We start from the raw sequence: 18,900 nt of genomic DNA on the forward strand, positions 1-18,900 counted from the left end.
CCCATCTGGGGCCATGCTCACAACTGAGCTATTTTTAGTGCCTGAGGCAGAGGCTCCACACAGCCATCTTCAGTGCCTGGGCTGATATATTTGAATCCACTGAGCCATGGCTGCAGGAGGGGAAGAGATAGAGAGAGAAAGAGAAGGGGGAAAGGAGGGAAAAGCAGATGGGTGCTTCCACATGCCAGGTCAACACTCTACCACTGAGCCAACTGGCCAGGGCCATAAGTTAATTTTTAATTAGAAAAAAAATTAAAATAACTATTTAAAAATCCTCCTAATATATTACCTGTCTGTTTTTCTGTGGGTCTGCTGTTGAGGGGGACTCTGTCTGAGGTTAGTTATGTTCCTTGCTGCTCCTGGGATAGCGTCCTGCACCTACTGCGGCTCTGTCACTGGCTCTCAGTAACTGGATGGAGCAGAGGCGAGGGAGGGAGGGAAGAGAAGGAGGGAGAGGGGAGAGACCGGCCTGACCTACGAATAATTTGAAACCTCAGAGCTTTGACAGGCTTTTGGTTCTGTCGTGACGGTATGTAATGGAATTCTCTCGACCTTTGTGTCTCCCAGGCTGGAGATTGCGACCCTGACCCGGGCAGACTCCGACCTGGAGGCTTGTCGGACCCAAATCAGCAAAGACGTCATTGCCCTTCTGCTGAGAGATCTGACCAGCAGGGGCCACCTCTCCCCGCAAGTAGAGAGGAGGATGGGTGCTGTTTTCAAGAAGCAGTTTCTGTTGCTGGAGAAGGAAATCCAAGAGGAGTACGATCGGAAGATGGTGGCGCTGACGGCCGAATGCGATCTGGAAACAAGGAAGAAGACAGAGAGCCAGTACCAGCGGGAGATGGCGGCCATGGAGGAGGCGGAGGAGCTGCTGAAGCGTGTTAGTGAGCGGGTGAGGCCGCCCTGGAAGGAAGGCTGTTTGTATTGCTCTCTCCTTCCTCTTGGGACTCATCACTTATCCATCCAGCCAGTTGTCTACCCACACATCCATCCTTCCACCCATCCACCCATCCATCCACCCACCCATCCATCCTTCCACCCATCCACCCATCCATCCACCCACACATCCATCCTTCCACCCATCCACCCATCCATCCACCCACCCATCCATCCATCCATCCATCCACCCATCCATCCTTCCACCCATCCACCCATCCATCCACCCACACATCCATCCTTCCACCCATCCACCCATCCATCCACCCACCCATCCATCCTTCCACCCATCCACCCATCCATCCACCCACACATCCATCCTTCCACCCATCCACCCATCCATCCACCCACCCATCCATCCATCCATCCATCCATCCACCCATCCATCCTTCCACCCATCCACCCATCCATCCACCCACACATCCATCCTTCCACCCATCCACCCATCCACTCACCCACCCACCCATCCATCCATCTACCCACCCACCCATCCACCTGCCCACCCATCTGCCCATCCATCCACCATCCATCCATCCATCCACCCATCCATCCATCCAAACACCCATCCATCTATCCATCCATCCATCCATCCACCATCCATCCATCCATCCATCCATCCATCCATCCAAACACCCATCCATCTATCCATCCATCCATCCATCCATCCATCCACCATCCATCCATCCACCATCCATCCATCCATCCATCCATCCATCCATCCACCCATCCACCCATCCATCCATCCAAACACCCATCCATCCATCCATCCATCCATCCATCCATCCATCCATCCACCCATCCATCCATCCATCCAAACATCCATCCATCCAAACATCCATCCATCCATCCATCCATCCATCCATCCATCCATCCATCCATCCATCCACCTATCCATCCATCCATCCACCCATCCATCTATCCAAACACCCATCCATCCATCCATCCATCCATCCATCCATCCATCCACCTATCCATCCATCCATCCACCTACCCATCCATCCATCCATCCATCCACCTATCCATCCATCCATCCACCTACCCATCCATCCATCCATCCATCCATCCATCCATCCATCCATCCATCCACTCATCGATCCTTTAACATCCCAGCCCAGACATTTTCCGAGGTGAGTAAATGCTCTCGCACTTCCTGCATGGCAGGCCTCGTTCTGAGCTCATTATATGAACCTCCTCATCAAATCTTCTCACCATCTCAGTGAGGCGGGAATTGAGAAGATCTCACTTTTACAGGTGAGGGAACCCATGTGGAGAAGGTCACCTGCCTGAGGACATATAGGCGGGGCTAGGATTTATACCCCGTGCCCAGCCACGGAGCTCACTGCCACTCTGGTGCAGTGCCACCCATGGGCCATTGTGTCCCATGCCGCCATGTGCTGTGTTAACCCTAGTGGGCTTGTACCTTTCCAGTGCTTTGCTAGCAAAAGGCTGCCTGGGGCAGTGCAGTGTTCGCTGTTTCCTCATTATTGACATCAGTGTTGGGTCCTGGAGTAGGGACCACACAGCGTAGGAGGCCACCATCACACTGGATCCCTTAGGTCACCCTGTTCAGAGACATGTCCCTTCATTTGAGCCAGTTTGCTTCCAAAATTAGCATCTGAACTGCTGAAGTTAATAGAGCTATTTCCCTTCTAGTCCCTGCAAGCCGCTCCATCTTAACCAAACCAGGGACTAATTTATACTTGCCTATTCCTCTGTTACAGTTATCTTTACATATAATGCATGAAAAGATGTTGGATGTATTAGTCCACCAAGAAATAGTTTTTAAGAAGCCAAACAAGCAGTATCAGTTTCTGTGAGTAAAGTTGAGGAACTCCAGTAATTAGTACAGCAAGGGAATCTGCTCACGTTTAAATGCCTGTCATTCCTCCTCGTTCTCAATGCATTTCCCCATTGAGAGGCAGTAGGGGACAGTAGGGACAGCTGTAGACTCTGAGGACAGATGGCTGGGGTTTAGATCCTTGCTCTGTTCTTCCAGAAGGCACATGACTCATCTCCTTGGGCCTCAGTTTCCCTGTCCTTAAAATGGGGACAACAGTGCTGCCTACTTTATAGAGCTGTTAATACTCGCAAGACACTTAGACCAGTGCTGGGCAGTGTCGTCCCTGTGCTAATGAGCACTGTGACTCCTCATCAGTGTGATCATCAAGGCATCCCGTGACAGGGCAGTCAGAGAACGTGAACTCCTTCCACCTGGAGGTGGGGAAACCGAGGCCCAGAGGGGGAGTGCCCTGCCCAGCTTCCTGCCAGCAGCCACTGGAGTCCAGGCTGTGTCCTCTGTCTGGGGACTCTCTTCTTAGAGACACAGGTGCCTCCCGGGTCCTTAAAGAGGCGGTGGCAAGGAACACGGCCTGCCCTGAGCCACCTGTGGCTTCCTAGCTCCTTTGAGGGTGTCTTAAAAGATTCTGTAACTGCAAGGACTCTGACATTTTTAACTGTCTCCGATGGATTTCATTTTATAAAGTGTTATTGCTTTTTGCTCATCTTTCTAAATTGAGTGCAGATCACACCTCCCTAGCATGATTTCACATTTTTGATGGCAAGAGTCAACACTGGGAACGGCAGAGGGTCCAGCACAGCCAGACAGGAAGTGCCCTCTCCTGGCCAGTGCCCTCCGCTGCCCACTCCCTCCACAGGACCGGTGTCTGTTCTGGACACTTGAAACCACAAGACAAACATGCCTCACTTCCTTGAAAAGTCTATCTAGTGGAAAGTTCAGTAAGGACTTGGGGATGAATGACCATTATTTTAATATACCTTTAAAAATACACATTTTTTGTGCCAATATTTAAAATATAAAACTTCATGTAAAAATCCAGACTTCCAGCTTCTCTTTCAAAATGAGAAGATATGGCTGTACTGGCTGCATACCCGGGCAGGGCCCTCTTTGCTGGGCTGAGTATAGCAGGGCCTGTAGGCAGGGCTTGATATCTCCACTTTGCCCCAGTCCCCACCACTCCCTAATGCCTCTCTCACCAGGCCACTTTACTCATTTCTGTATATGACGTTCCCTACTTGGCAGGCCTGAGGTGTGTGTCCTCTGCTTGGGGTTTAGTCGTCTCTTCTGTGCCACAGGAGGATGGAACTAGGATGGGGGTTGAACTATTTCTGCAGGTCTCTGGACCCCCTTAGGAAGGCAGTGTATTTTGAAATTGGGTGTGTGGGTAGGGGCTCCGATCCAGACTTATTTTAACATATCATTGCCTCAGGCCCTCCTCTTCTGCAGAAATACAATTCTAATAACAAGGATAGATCATTTTATTTTAGGATTCAAGGGGAAGGGTTTTACATGACATCAGCACGGGGTTGAGGGAAATCTTGGTGCCTGTCTTAGAACTCTGCCCTCCCCCGCCCCCACGAGGAAGGAATAGCACCCTCTCCTCCGGCACCGGTCCTCTGAGTGCTGGGAGCGCGCATGCTCAGGGCTCAGCCGCGCATGCGCGCCTCCTTCCTTTCCTCGCGCTGGACCTCATAATGTGCAGGCAGGCATCCACGTGGCCGCGTCTGCGCTCCTCTCCCCCCCCCCCCCCTTACCCAGATGACCTGCGCAGGGCCGGATTGGTGGTACTTTTCTCTTTAAGTAAGTTGAGAATGAAAGATGGCAGCACGAGCCTAAGCGCCCGACAGCACAGTCTTTGGCGTCTCCAATTTGCAGGCTCTTTGCAAGGCGGTTTGAGGTGCCCGTTTCCAGCCCTGGGAATTTCTGCTTTGAGGCTGTTCCGGAGAACATTGGGGTCCCAGGGAGGACGGGTTGCAACAGCATTGCCCAGAGCCAGGCAGCCTCATCAGTATCAGCTTGGGAGATAGATGGTGTGTGTGTGCTTTGTGGACACGTGCATATCCCGTGTGAGTGTGCGTGCTCACGTGCTTGTGTGTTTATGCCCGTGTTTGCACGTGCACTGTGTTGTGTGTGTGAGTATGCACTGGTGTGCGTGCATGTGTGTGCACGTACCGTGTGCGTGGTGGTAGCTGCGTGTACACATGTGTGCTGTGCGTGCATGTGTAGGTGTGTGTGCTGGTGTGCTAGCCCATGCTGGGAAGGACCCCTGACCTAATTTAGCTTATAGCTACAGCTAAAGTAGAAAATTCTCACAAACCTCAGCATTTAGGCTCAAATCTAATCTTGCTAGCAGAGGCAGGATGCGTTCCTTAGGCATCAGCCCTGCAGATATTGCAGGAAGGCTGTTTATTATCTGAGAACAGTGTGTGCTTGTGTGCTTTTTCAAAGGCATTGTACAAACATGCTGAAGTAACTGTAACCTTGTGGGTTTTGCCTATACATACCCCTCTCCCCCCGAGCTCATGGCTGTTCTTTGCTTCCTGGCACAGCGGACAGACTGCTGGCCGGTGAATAAAGTTTCCAAATTGATTGCATCCATTTGGGCTCCGGTTCCGTTCAGTTGCGGTTGCACCGTAACAGTGTGCAGTTGCGTGTCGTGCGTGTGCGCCTGTCCCTGCCTGTCTGGCGGTCGGACTCTCACACCTGCCCCCTCTCTCCGCAGGCGGCGGTGGAGTGCAGCGGCCTCCTGCGGACCCTGCACGGCCTGGAGCAGGACCACCTGAGGAGGTCCCTGGCTCTGCAGCGGGAGGAAGACTTCGCCCAGGCCCACAGGCAGCTGGCCGTTTTCCAGAGGAGCGAACTGCACAGTATCTTTTTCTCCCAGATACAAAGTGCTCTTTTCAAAGGGGACCTGAAGCCAGAGGCTGCTAAACTGCTGCTGCAAGACTACTCTAAAATCCAGGTAGCGCCTCCCATCAGGCTCGCGGCGAGGGAAGACGGGTCACTTCCCGGCGGTCTGGGGACTTTCCCCTCTCCCAGCGCTGAGTCCCGCTCTCCCCGCACTGCCCACGCGTGAGCCGACTCTTCCTCCTCCCCCTAGTGTCTGGGCAGGATTCCAGAGCTGACCCTTCCTCCTCCCCCTAGTGTCTGGGCGGGCTTCCGGAAAGCAGGAGACGTGGGCACCAGGAGACAGGCTGGGAGCCAGGCTGGCCTGAACTTGAATTCCATCCAGATCCATCACCCCCTACCTGTGTCAGTTCAGGCGACATGCCCAACCTCCCCGAGCCTCAGTTTCCTCCTCTGTAAAGTGGGGGTGATAGAGTTCCTACACTCACAGGGGAGTGACGGAGGTTTAGTGAGCTGATTCACGGAAGCCTGAGCTTGGCACAATATGTATTTAACATAAATGCAAATGCCCACAAATGTGTGTGTGTGTGTGGGGGAGGGGTGTTTGTGTGTGTGTAGGGTTAATTCCTGCTGATCTAATAATGCCTGTGCCACGGCCAAAGTTGTACTTGGGGGGCAGTATACTATGAAGTTAGAGACGAGGCCCTGGGATCAGATTGCCGAGTTCAAGTCCCTGCTCAGCCGTTCACCAGTTGTGCGATGGGGACTCAGTTTTCTCATCTGCAAAATGGAACACTAGTACCCTCTCCCTAGATGAAGTTAGAGCAGGTGAGAAATGCCCTGGGTCCAGTGCCAGGCCCCGGGAAGACACCCAGCGTCAGCTCGGTTATTATACGCGCTGGTGGTGGTCGGGTTTGGTTCATTCTGTAGATGGAGGAAGAGTTCTTGCTGCTCTTTCTGACTCTGTGCACCCGGTCTCCTCCGTGAGTGTGGGAGCTCCGGGGCTCGGGCCGGTGGCTGGTTGGTCCCAGCACTGCCCTACCTGTCCTGGCGCTGTGTTGTGTGCGTGTGTGCATGGGTGAAGGTGACACACTGAGTGAATGAGATTTTCATGCTGTTCCTTAGGGCAGTAAAGATGGCTTGGTGACTCTTTACCACAGGGGTTGGGAACCTTTTGGCTGAGAGAGCCATGAACGCCACATATTTTAAAATGTAATTCCGTGAGAGCCATATAATGACCCATGTACGTTAGGCATTATCCAATAACAATTTGGTGTTGTCCCGGAGGACAGCTGTGATTGGCTCCAGCCATCCGTAACCATGAACACGAGCGGTAGGAAATGAATGGATTGTAATACATGAGAATGTTTTATATTTTTAACGTTATTATTATTTTTATTAAAGATTTGTCTGCCAGCTGGATGCAGCCATCAAAAAAGCCACATGTGGCTCGTGAGCCATAGGTTCCCGACCCCTGGCCTAGGAAGAATTTTCTCTAAACTTTAATTAGGCTTATTGTCTTGATTTTTTCCTTTTTTTTTTTTTAACAGGAGGAAGTAGAAGAGCTAATGGACTTCTTCCAGGCCAGTAAGAGGTATCACCTGAGTAAAAGGTTCGGCCACAGGGAGTACCTGGTCCAGAACATCCAGTCGTCAGAGGCCCGTGTGCAAGGACTTCTGGGCATGGCCGCCGCTCAGCTGACCCTCCTCATCCAGAAACACGAGAGGTAACCCCCGGACGCACCCCTGCCCCCGGCTCCCTCAGCCGAGACCACCTGCTTCTGTCCGGACGCACCCCTGCCCCCGCCTCCCTCAGCCGAGACCACCTGCTTCTGTCCGGACGCACCCCTGCCCCCGGCTCCCTCAGCCGAGACCACCTGCTTCTGTCCGGACGCACCCCTGCCCCCGCCTCCCTCAGCCGAGACCACCTGCTTCTGTCCGGACGCACCCCTGCCCCCGCCTCCCTCAGCCGAGACCACCTGCTTCTGTCCGGACGCACCCCTGCCCCCGCCTCCCTCAGCCGAGACCACCTGCTTCTGTCCGGACGCACCCCTGCCCCCGCCTCCCTCAGCCGAGACCACCTGCTTCTGTCCGGACGCACCCCTGCCCCCGCCTCCCTCAGCCGAGACCACCTGCTTCTGTCCGGGCGCACCCCTGTCCCCGGCTCCCTCAGCCGAGACCACCTGCTTCTGTCCGGACGCACCCCTGCCCCCGCCTCCCTCAGCCGAGACCACCTGCTTCTGTCCGGGCGCACCCCTGCCCCCGGCTCCCTCAGCCGAGACCACCTGCTTCTGTCCGGACGCACCCCTGCCCCCGCCTCCCTCAGCCGAGACCACCTGCTTCTGTCCGGACGCACCCCTGCCCCCGCCTCCCTCAGCCGAGACCACCTGCTTCTGTCCGGACGCACCCCTGCCCCCGCCTCCCTCAGCCGAGACCACCTGCTTCTGTCCGGACGCACCCCTGCCCCCGCCTCCCTCAGCCGAGACCACCTGCTTCTGTCCGGACGCACCCCTGCCCCCGCCTCCCTCAGCCGAGACCACCTGCTTCTGTCCGGACGCACCCCTGCCCCCCGGCTCCCTCAGCCGAGACCACCTGCTTCTGTCCGGACGCACCCCTGCCCCCGCCTCCCTCAGCCGAGACCACCTGCTTCTGTCCGGACGCACCCCTGCCCCCGCCTCCCTCAGCCGAGACCACCAGCTTCTGTCCGGACGCACCCCTGCCCCCCGGCTCCCTCAGCCGAGACCACCTGCTTCTGTCCGGACGCACCCCTGCCCCCGGCTCCCTCAGCCGAGACCACCTGCTTCTGTTCATGCATCAGACGCTCTGGCTGCTCCGTGCTTACGTCTTAAGAAGAGCCCTCTGGTTGTAAGACTCTGTTGCATTCTAGAATTTAAAAACATGCAGGATCGTCGAGACAGCCGTGCAGTGAACCCCTCGTGCGCGTCACTCAGCTTCAGCGGGAGCGAACTCAGGGCCGGTCCTGACGTGGCCGCGGCTCTGCCTGGGTTGTTTGAAGGCAGATCCTCCCGCGTTTCACTGGGAGATCAGGGGGTGGAGGCTGACGGGAGCTGTGAGCGGGGAGCCCCGTTCCCTGAGCTCCAGCCACCGCCTTGGGAATGGAGCACAGACACACGGAGCTGGTCTTGGGGTCCGAGCGGTCTTTCTCAGCAGCTCCGGGGAGGTGCCGTGTGGCCGGGTGCACGGTGGCGACTCAGCCTCCCCAGGGCAGCTCCCTCTCCTCTCTTCGGGCTCTTTCTCAGCTGGTCCTCCAGGCGCTCTTCACTGTGAACTAGGAAATGTATCCCTTTTAGGTCCCGACAGGCTCTGACGTGAATGGGGACAGGGACTCTAAAGGTGGTTTCCTACGAGGAGCGCAGTTTCAGGAGTCGGTTCCCCTCGGTAATTCCAATAGGACTTGGAAGCGCTGTCGCTCTGTTTGATGAGGATTCTGTAGGTGCAAATTATGTCAGCACGCCTTCTCCAGAGATGCTGATGAATTTGTCACCGCCGTTGACTTGACGGTCCTGATTGGTTTCCACTCACGGAAAAGGATAGTTCTTCACTTGGAGCTGAGGTGCCCGGCAGCCGGCTGCACCGCAGGGAGAGGCTCCAGGGAAGGGCGTCCGCCTCTGGCTTCAGGTTCTGCCGAGAACGGCTGGCACAGTCCTGTTCCTCAAACGTGTCTACTCTTCATCCATTCACCTGTTCATTCCTTCAACAAGTTCCGGCAGAGAATCTGCCCGCACCAGGCAGGCGACCCAGCCCCAGATGCCGACTCACTGGCTCGTATGGCAATCACAGTAGTAACAGTGTATCAGTCAGGAGTCTTCAGGAAAACAGAGAAAGCCAGATAGCCCCCAGGGGCTGGCTCGTGCAGTAACAGAGGCTGCGAAACCCCAGGATCTCCTGTCTGCAAACTGGAGACGCGCGGCAGCTGCTGCTGGAGTCCAGTCTGAGTGCGAAGGCCCGAGAAGCAGGGGAGCCGGTCTGGGGGCAGGAGCTGGTGAGACGTCCCAGTTCAGGCAGCGAGGCAGGGAAGCAAAGCAGACAGGTCCTCCTTCCTCCCTCCTCCTTCCTCCTTCCTCCACCCTCGGTTCAGCGCCGGAACGGATTGGACGAGGCCCGTGCACACTGGACAGGGCAGTCAGCTTTCCTGTGTCCCCCAATTCCCATGTGGATCTCATCCTGAAACACCCTCACAGACGCGGCCAGAGACCATGTCTGATTCGGGCACCGTGACCATCTGACACGCACAGTTCACTGCCCAGAGCACGCCCTACATTTACCTCTCAGACTCTGCTTGTTCCCTTCTTGTCACCAGGACTCCCTAACCCCCCCCCCCCCCCGTCTCCTCTTGCAAGATTCTGCCCGGGTGCCACAGTGGCCCCCTTGACTGTTACTTTCTCCCGGGAGTCCTGCCCACTTCCTGCCCTCCCAGGCTGCGTCTCTCCTGGTGCTGAGCTTGGTCTGCTCACCGGCCACGACGCTGACCTCACCCTTCCTGCATTTCCGTAATGGCTGCCCTTTCTGTCGCTCCTTCTCTGGGGGAAAAGGCTCTTCAGATTCAAACCAAAGTCCTGTGGAGCTAACCGTCCGGCCAGAGCAACAGCTGGGCCGCCGGGAGTGTGGAGCGGGCATTAACGCTCCGTCCTCTTCATCCATCCAGGGCGGGGTACTTGGATGAGGACCAGGCGCAGGTGCTGCTGGAGCGCGCTCAGACCGAGGTCTTCTCTGTAAAGCAGAAGCTGGACAACGACCTGAAGCAGGAGAAGAAAAAGCTGCGCCAGAAATTAATCCTGAAGAGAAGACGAGAGTTGCTGCAAAAGGTGCGTGAGGCATCGTGCCGTTCGCTCTTGGCGGCACCACTGTGAGTGCCCCCTGCGTGCCCGAGGTGAGCTAGCATCCGCCTGGCGACCGGGCAGGTGGCGGGGCGTGCCATCTGCGGTTGATTAGTAGTGACTTTGTGGGCATGCTGTGTCAAGAAGGGTTCTGCGGGTCCCATCCAGCCTGGGCAGAGCAGTGGATCTTGGTGGATTAGTCATGTCTGCCTGGGTAAGGGTGCAGGAGTGAGTGTCAGCCTGTTTGGGCTGCTGTCACAAAAATAACAGAAATTCATGTCTCACAGTTCTGGAAGCCGGAAGCCGGAGGCCAGGGGGCCGGCTGGGTGGGGGTTCTGATGAAGGCCCTCCTCTGGGTTTGCAGGTGGCTATCTGCTGTGTCCTCATGTGGCGGAAGGGGCTTGGCGTTCTGTGGGATCTCTTCCTCAGAGCACTGGTCCTGCCCACGCGAGCTCTACCCTCCTGACCCAAGCACCTCCCCGAGGGCCCCCCTCCAAATACCACCCCCTTGGGCGTTAGGCTGCAACGTGTTAGTATTTGGGAGGGTTCAGATCACAGCATTAAGTGATGTGGTCAAGGTCAGATACCTCGTAAGTGGCAGACATGGGGCTGAACCCAGATGTGTCTGACCGAGAGAGCGCCCTGGCCTTGTTCTCGACACGAACCCGCTCAGCTGTGTGCCCCCCTTGCGAGACGGGAGACCAACACGTGTACACAGAAGTGCCCTGTAGTGGGCCCCAGTGACACGCAGGGGAAGTGGCCCTTTCTGCTGGGAAGGCTTTACTGAGCTTGTGCAGCGTGGACTGAGTCCAGGGGAATGAGGGTGCGTTTGACGCGTCCACTGCCAGGAAGGACGTTGCAGGCAGTGGGGAGGTGTCTGGTGTGAAGATGAAACGCCCAGGCCAGAGTTCCCGGCTGTGCCTGGAACCTGAGAATGTGAGGAGCTGGGGTGTGTGGAGGGACGGGGGCAGGGGCGGAGGGGTGTGCCCAGGAGTGAGGGCGCAGTGGGCGGGGGTTACCTTCCCCTGAGGACAGTGGCGAATGTCGAAGGGTTTCACGAATCCGTGAGAGGCTCTATCAGTCCGCCCGGTGAGGTCCGATGAGGACCCAGACTGAGACAGTGCCCTCAGCTGGGGGGTAAGGACAGCTTCCGAGGACATCTGGAAGGTACAGGATGGTACCTAGCTGGTGTCTGGAGCGATTTCAGAAAGGAGCGAAGGGATTGCAGAGTAACTTTTTTTTTTTAATTAAAAAAATTTTTTATTGATTGATTTTGATGAGAGAGGAAAGGAGAGAGACAGAGAAGATCATAGATCTGTCCCTGTATGTGCCCTGACCAGGGATCGAACCAGCAACCTCTGCACTTTGGCATGATGCTCTTAGCCATCAAGCTATCCAGCAGGGCCTAGAATAACTTTTGAACTTGATTGATACAAACTGCTTTTTTAATAATCATGTTTGAGGCCCAGCAGGAAGCCATGATTCTCACCTTGACTGTTGAAGCCCACCCCGTCCTTGAGCACGACCTTGCCATCTCCCCTGGCTAAAAGCCGAAATAAGGGTCCTCTCCCCTGACGGTCGGGCCCGATGTGAGGTTAGGACCTGCAAGGACAGGCGGGCGGGCAGCAGGGAGCCCAGCTCCTCCAGGAGGACTGTTTCTTGCAGCTGCTTTTGATAAATAGTGGGAGTGCCACAGTTAGGATGTAGCCCCCAAAGGTGCAGGTTTATGTTCTGTCCCAGTGCTGAGAGCACCTCATTTGTAGAATGAGGTCATTGATATTCTCTGGTCACCAGCACCCACGAGCATAAAGAAGACCATCCGTGCCTCTGGTTGGTTGGCTCAGCGGTAGAGTGTCAGCCTGGTGTCTCGGGTTCGATTCCCGGCCAGGGCACACAGGAGAAATGCCCATCTGCTTCTCCACCCCTCCCCCTCTCCTTCCTCTCTGTCTCTCTCTTCCCCTCCTGCAACCAAGGCTGCATTGGAGCAAAGTTAGCCCGAGCTCTGAGGATGGCTCTGTGGCCTCTGCCTCAGGTGCTAGAATGGCTCTGGATGCAACAGAGTGATGCCCCAGAGGGGCAGAGCATCGCCCCCTGGTGGGCATGCTGGGTGGATACCGGTCGGGTACATGCGGGGATCTGTCTGAATGCCTCCCCGATTCTAACTTCGGAAAAATACAAAAGAAAAGAAAAGAAAAAGACCATCCGTGTCCTCACAAAGCAGAACTGAGACTCTCTATAGCTGTGCTGTTATAAATAACACCACGGCGAACATCTTCGTGCATATCAGCTTTTTACCCCCCCCCCCCCCCACTGGCCTTTGCTCTTACTGTTCTTTCTCTGAGGAGTGTTCTTTCTCCATTTTCTCCATAGTTAACCTAGTTAAAGTATGACCTCATCCCTTGGGTCTCACTTGGGTCTTCTTCCTGAAAAGGCCTTCCCTCACCTTATGTACGTGGTCTCTCATGGACCTCAGGGTTTTGGGTTCTCTTTTCTTATAATGTCACAATTTGCGGTTGCTCCGAGCCTGGGACGTAGTAGTACTAATGGTAGCGGACCTTCTTCGATGTGAAGTCTGCACCAGGCACCAGCTACACGTGTGGTGAGCAACTCCCTGGGTCCTCACACCTGCTCCGCGAGGCAGATGCCCTTCTCCCCACGTCCCAGGTGAGGAAACGGAGTCACAGCCAGGAGGGGACGCTCGTCTCCGCTAACTCAGCTCGTCCGTGGAGAAGCCAGGATTGGAACCTGGGGCCCTGCCTCTGGGGCTCCCCCTAGTCAGTGAGTGAGCCTTTGGCCAACGTTGAACAAATGAAGTTTTCCCTGTGTTTTGGGTTGGTTTCTTAAGGATGATTTTCTGAATGTGAGCATGTTGGGGAGAAGGCTTAGACCGGCTGAGCCTCCGTTGACTCATTTCCAGAGGGTTTTCCCAAAGGGCTTCGGAGGACTGAGCTTTTGCCCTGCTCACTTTCCCTTCTGACCTCCGGGCAGCACAAGGAGCAGCGGAGGGAGCAGCTGTCCGTCGGGGAGGCCTTCCGAGCCGCCGAGGACGCCGGCCAGTACCTGGGCCAGTGGCGCAGCCTGGTGGCGGGCCACAGCGCCGCCCTGGAGGAGCTGCAGGAGCGTCTGGACCAGGCGGCCCTGGACGACCTCCGGGCCCTGACCCTCGCCCTGTCCGAGAGAGCCACCGAGGAGCTGGGGCGCCTGCAGCACTCCGTGCTGACCCAGGAGCTGCTCAAGCGCGGCGTGCCCTGGCTCTTCCTGCAGCAGATCCTGGAGGAGCACAGCAAGGAGATGGCGGCCCGGGCCGAGCAGCTCGAGGGCGAGCAGAGGGACAGGGACCAGGAGGGCGTCCAGGGCGTCAGGCAGAGGCTGAAGGACGACGCTCTGGAGGCCGCGACAGAGGAGCAGGCGGAGCTGAGACACTGGGGGCACCTGATCTTCATGTGAGTGTCCCTGAGTGTCTCCCTTGTCTCCTGTCCCCACAGGTCTCCCTTGACTCCTGTCCCCACAGGTGTCCCTTGTCTCCTGTCCTCACAGGTGTCCCTTGTCTCCTGTCCTCACAGGTGTCCCTTGTCTCCTGTCCCTCCCAGGTCTCCCTTGTCTCCTGTCCTCACAGGTGTCCCTTGTCTCCTGTCCCCACAGGTGTCCCTTGTCTCCTGTCCATCCCTAGGTCTCCCTTGTCTCCTGTCCTCACAGGTGTCCCTTGTCTCCTGTCCCCACAGGTGTCCCTTGTCTCCTGTCCCTCCCTAGGTCTCCCTTGTCTCCTGTCCTCACAGGTGTCCCTTGTCTCCTGTCCCCACAGGTGTCCCTTGTCTCCTGTCCATCCTTAGGTCTCCCTTGTCTCCAGTCTCTCCCTAGGTGAGGGAGGGATTCAGCCCTGAGGTATGGGATGGCTGTACACACATCTGACACTGGACAGATGAGACCGACAGCAGTTTCGTAGTCACGTATACTCACAGCCCAGGAGAGAAGGGCACCACATGACACCCGGGGCCACTCAGGGGTTACAGGGACCAGGCAGGGCTGTGGGAGTCAGGCTTTGTAGTCACAGCAGGTGCCCCCGAGTTCCCATGGGGGGGTGTGACTACTTTGCTTGACTAATTCTGTGGGCGGACAGGTAACTGAAACCCACTAGTGATGGATAAGCAGGAACTGCACCTGGTCCCCTGGATAAGAAGTGATGTTTGCCGAGGGGAGGGGTGCCTCTTTTCCCTTTAACCAGTGGTCCTACCAGTCAGTATTCCTTAAAGTTGCTCTTCCTTTCAACAAACCAACCCACCCACCAACCTAGAAAACCCGCTGCAGCCACGAAACAAAACCAAAACCCTTTACTGTTCTTTTCTTCGTTGAGGCGCTCCACAGTTTAAATTCTGAATTGATAGCCCTTTTTTTTATTAGAAACAGTTTCCCTGACCTAGGGTTGTGGAGGGGATGTTGTGGGTTTGGGGTGGGCGAGAGGGGAGGGGAGTGAATCTTTCTCAGTCTATCTGCTGAGTCCATCTGTCTCTCCCCCTCCCACCAAACTGATGATCCAGTTGCTCTGCTGGCTCCACCCTGGTGGTCCACCCCGTCCACCCGGTGGTCCACGCCATTCACCGGTGGTCCACCCCGTTCACCCAGTGGTCTACCCCGTCCACCGGTGGTCCACCCTGTCCACCCGGTGGTCCACCCCGTCCATCCAGTGGTCCATGCCATTCACCGGTGGTCCACCCCATCCACCCGGTAGTCCACCCCATCCACCGGTGGTCCACCCCGTCCACCCAGTGGTCCACCCCATCCACCCGGTGGTCCACCCCATCCACCCGGTGGTCCATGCCACCCACCGGTGGTCTACCCCGTCCACCTGGTGGTCCACCCCAGTAGTCCACTCCATCCACCGGTGGTCCACCCCATTCACCCCGGTGGTCCACGCCATCCACTGGCGGTCCACTCCATCCACCAGTGGTCCACCCTGTCCACCTGGTGGCCCACCCCATCTGCCCCGAGGCCTGCACTCTCCTCAGACCCTTGGAGGGCTCCTACAGCAGAGCGCCGTCCTGCAGTGCCCATCCTTGGTGGTGTATACCTCCCACGGGACAGGATTCTCCAGCCTCAAGGATTTACTGCCTCCTCTGCTCTGTGCTATTCCCCTGACTGACCTTGCCGCCAGGGAGAGTGGGTCCCCTGGTTTTAGCAGCGAGCAAGGTCCTGGTTTAGATCAAGGGACTGTTTGGCTCTTTCTCATCTATTTCCTAATGTTTGTTTTCTTTTTTAAAAAAAGAAAAGCATTCCATTGATTGCTAGAAAGAAAGAGAGAGAGAGAGAGAGACGCATCAACTCATTGTTCCACTTAGTTGTTCCATTTAGTTCCATTTATTCATTGATTGCTTTTTTTATTTTTCTGAAGTTGGAAACAGGGAGACAGTCAGACAGACTCCCGCATGCGCCCGACCAGGATCCACCCGGCATGCCCACCAGGGGGCAATGCTCTGCCCATCTGGGGCATTGCTCTGTTGCAACTAGAGCCATTCTAGCGCCTGAGGCAGAGGCCATGGAGCCATCCTCAGCGCCCGGGCCAACTCTGCTCCAATGGAGCCTTGGCTGCGGGAGGGGAAGAGAGAGACAGAGAGGAAGGAGAGGGGGAGGGGTGGAGAAGCAGATGGGCGCTTCTCCTGTGTGCCCTGGCTAGGAATCAAACCCGGGACTCCTGCATGCCAGGCCAACGCTCTACCACTGAGCCAAACGGCCAGGGCCCATTGATTGCTTTTTATATGTGTCCTGACCGGGATTGAACCCTTGACCTCGGTGTGCCGGGATGACACTTTATCCACTGAGCCACCCGGCCAGGGTGTAGTGTTTGTTTTCTGGAACAAACAGAATTGCCGCCTTCTCCAAGCCCAGGAAAGTCAGATCCTGACACGCTGTTGTCCTGCTCCCACACGTTGTTCTGCGCAGTCATTATTCCGCTCACCCTCCACTCCACCACAGTCCCTCTCTCCGTCCTGACCTGTCACCCTCCACTCCACCACAGTCCCTCTCTCCGTCCTGACCTGTCACCCTCCACTCCACCACAGTCCCTCTCTCCGTCCTGACCTGCTCTGACTCTCCGAAGCGTCTGAATGTGACTTGACATCCCTATTATCAGATGGTCATTCTCTTCAACTGCACCGGGCTCTGTGCGCAGGGTTATTCCTAGAGCCGCCACCGATCTGGTCGTCCTGCAGGGGAAAGAGAACTCTCACCTTGCTATTAGAAAACTCTTTATGACGTCCCTCTGGGTGGGACAAGGGTCGACCAGCAGCGCACGCAGTGTCAGTCCGCTCCTGCACTTGGCTTATTTATGATTCTGAAAGGTTACGGCCTTCATTCCGGAGGCATTATGTAAAAATGTCTGCACAATCGTTTTGAAATGTGTTTTTATAAGCCTCCCGGTTCCCAGCAGGGTGGAGTCGCTGCCCTGGTCGGATAAGTAGGAATGAATAAGGATGCATATTTTTGCCAGGGAGAGAGACTTCTTCCCTGAGCGCATGCCTGGATTAGAAAGTCCTTCGGGGTCAGAGAGCCTGTGTCCCGTGTTCCTGTGTTAGCTTGGTGCCTGCGTCAGAGAGGAGGAAGACAAGAGCGCCCTGGCTGGATCGGTGCAAAGACGGGCAAGAAGAAGGACTTGTGGATTTCCGCGTTGCCTTCACTTTGGATTCCGTGTAACCAGCAAACACAGGGGACCGAGGGGCTGCGGAGGGCTGGTACGATGGAGCAGCCGTGATTTCCTGAGGTCCTTAAAAAAAAAAACAGTGGAGAGAGAAACCCAAGAGAGGGGTATCAGCGATGTGGGCTCGGGGTCCCCGGCGCTCTTACCCTGTTTCCGGGAGAGACCTTCCCAGCTGGGCCCACAGCGGTCGGTCATCAGCAAGGTTTCTGGCATGGAATAGGTTTTCTCTAAATGGTCCTTGTCTTTAAGACCCAGTGCAAGGGCCCCCTGGTCCCTGACCCACCTGAGCTGAGCTGGGCATCTCTCCTCTGGGCTGCTAGTCCCATTGACAGTGTACACAGCTGCCCAGGGTCAACGGGCCAGCCTTTGTTTTCAGGCCTGTTTTCAAAGTGAGACCAGCTTATCTTCCAGGTCACGAACACAGAAGACCTGTTGCCTTTTCTCAGACCCCCTCCCAGCCCCGTGCATTCAACTCTGAATTCTCAGCTCCGGTAGGGTGTTGTGTCCGGCATAGCAGACTTTTAGACGTTCAAGAAATATGAGCAGATTGAAGACGTGATTAAGGAGATGATGGTTTTATTTTTCCCCGGTCGTGAATTTAACTAATGACTTTTGCTAGCTGAATGCTCAGCTTAACTACCCCCAGCACAACCCCCACTTTCTATGGATGAGAACACGTGTGTTCTTTTTTTAAAAAAAAAGTGTATTTTTTTAAACTTTTTTAAAATTCATTTTTCAATTACAGTGGATGTACGATATCATAAGTTTCGGGTGCACACCGTAGTGATTAAACATTTATATAATGCGTGAAGTGACCACCCCAACGATTCTAGTCCCCATCTGACACCGCATGTAATTATTAAAATATTATTGACTATATTCCCTGAGCCCTGTGATCGTTTTTATAACTGGAAATTTGTACTTTTTAATCCCTTTCACCTTTTCCACCCCTCCCCCCAACCCCCTCCCGTCGGCAACCATCAGTTGTTCTCTGTATCTGTGAGTTTGTTTCTGTTTTGTTTATTTTCTTTACTCGATTCCACCTATAAGTGACATCACAGAGTATTTGTCTTTGACTTATTTAATGGAGCATAATACCCTGTGGGTCCGTCCCTGTTGTCACAGACGACGGGAGGTCATCGCCGCCTCGTTGGCAGCAGCCCCCCAGCGGAAGCGTCCTGGGCGTCCGTCAGCGGGGCGGGCGGGCGGGCGGGTGAAGAAGAGGTGGTGTGTGTAGCGGCGGACTCGCCACTGAGCCGCACCGCCGTTCTTGCTCTCCCAGGAGGCTCTGTGCCTCGGCCTTCTCGCTGTCGGAGGACGAGCTGCTCAGGATGCGTCAGGACGTCCACGGCTGCTTCGCCCAGATGGACAGGAGCTTGGCCCTGCCCCGGATCCGGGCCCGCGTCCTGCTGCAGCGGCTGCACGCTGCGTGGCGGGAGGCAGAGTGCCTGAAGCTGGACCAGGCCCTGGCGGCCCCCGAGCTGCAGGTAGGAGGGCCGTCGCGGAGGGAGGCCCCTGGATGGCAGAGCCAGGCCATCTCCTGCCGACAGTTTGGGATCTGGTACCGCCCTGGGCTCGTCTCGGCTCCCCCGCCCTTCCCCACCCTCTCCTCTCCGGCCGCGTCGGCCTCGGCTGTTCCTAGAACCGCCAGGCTTGTCCGAACCGTAAGGGCTGTTGTGGGCACACTGGTGCCCAGCCCGGAGCCCCTTGCCTCGGCCCCTGCACTGTCCACCAGCGGCTGTGAACCAGAACTGAGGAAGTGCCTGGTGCATAGGAGGTGTGCGATAAATTCTG

General features: G+C 56.0%; 1 protein-coding gene across 2 annotated transcripts in view; it reads left to right on the top strand.

The window, feature by feature from the left end:
• Window positions 1-18,900, top strand: part of EVC2 (EvC ciliary complex subunit 2) — an 84,978-nt gene that overhangs the window by 41,290 nt on the left and 24,788 nt on the right. For both annotated transcript variants that reach the window (XM_066385204.1, XM_066385205.1), the window contains exons 8-13: window positions 568-892; window positions 5,457-5,696; window positions 7,132-7,307; window positions 10,247-10,406; window positions 13,407-13,861; window positions 18,389-18,593. In XM_066385204.1, the coding sequence (XP_066241301.1) occupies window positions 568-892; window positions 5,457-5,696; window positions 7,132-7,307; window positions 10,247-10,406; window positions 13,407-13,861; window positions 18,389-18,593 (1,561 nt within the window). The remainder of the gene's footprint in view (window positions 1-567; window positions 893-5,456; window positions 5,697-7,131; window positions 7,308-10,246; window positions 10,407-13,406; window positions 13,862-18,388; window positions 18,594-18,900) is intronic.

The sequence above is a fragment of the Saccopteryx leptura genome, chromosome 5, assembly GCF_036850995.1.
Source record: "Saccopteryx leptura isolate mSacLep1 chromosome 5, mSacLep1_pri_phased_curated, whole genome shotgun sequence".
Classification (NCBI taxonomy): Eukaryota; Metazoa; Chordata; class Mammalia; order Chiroptera; family Emballonuridae; genus Saccopteryx; species Saccopteryx leptura.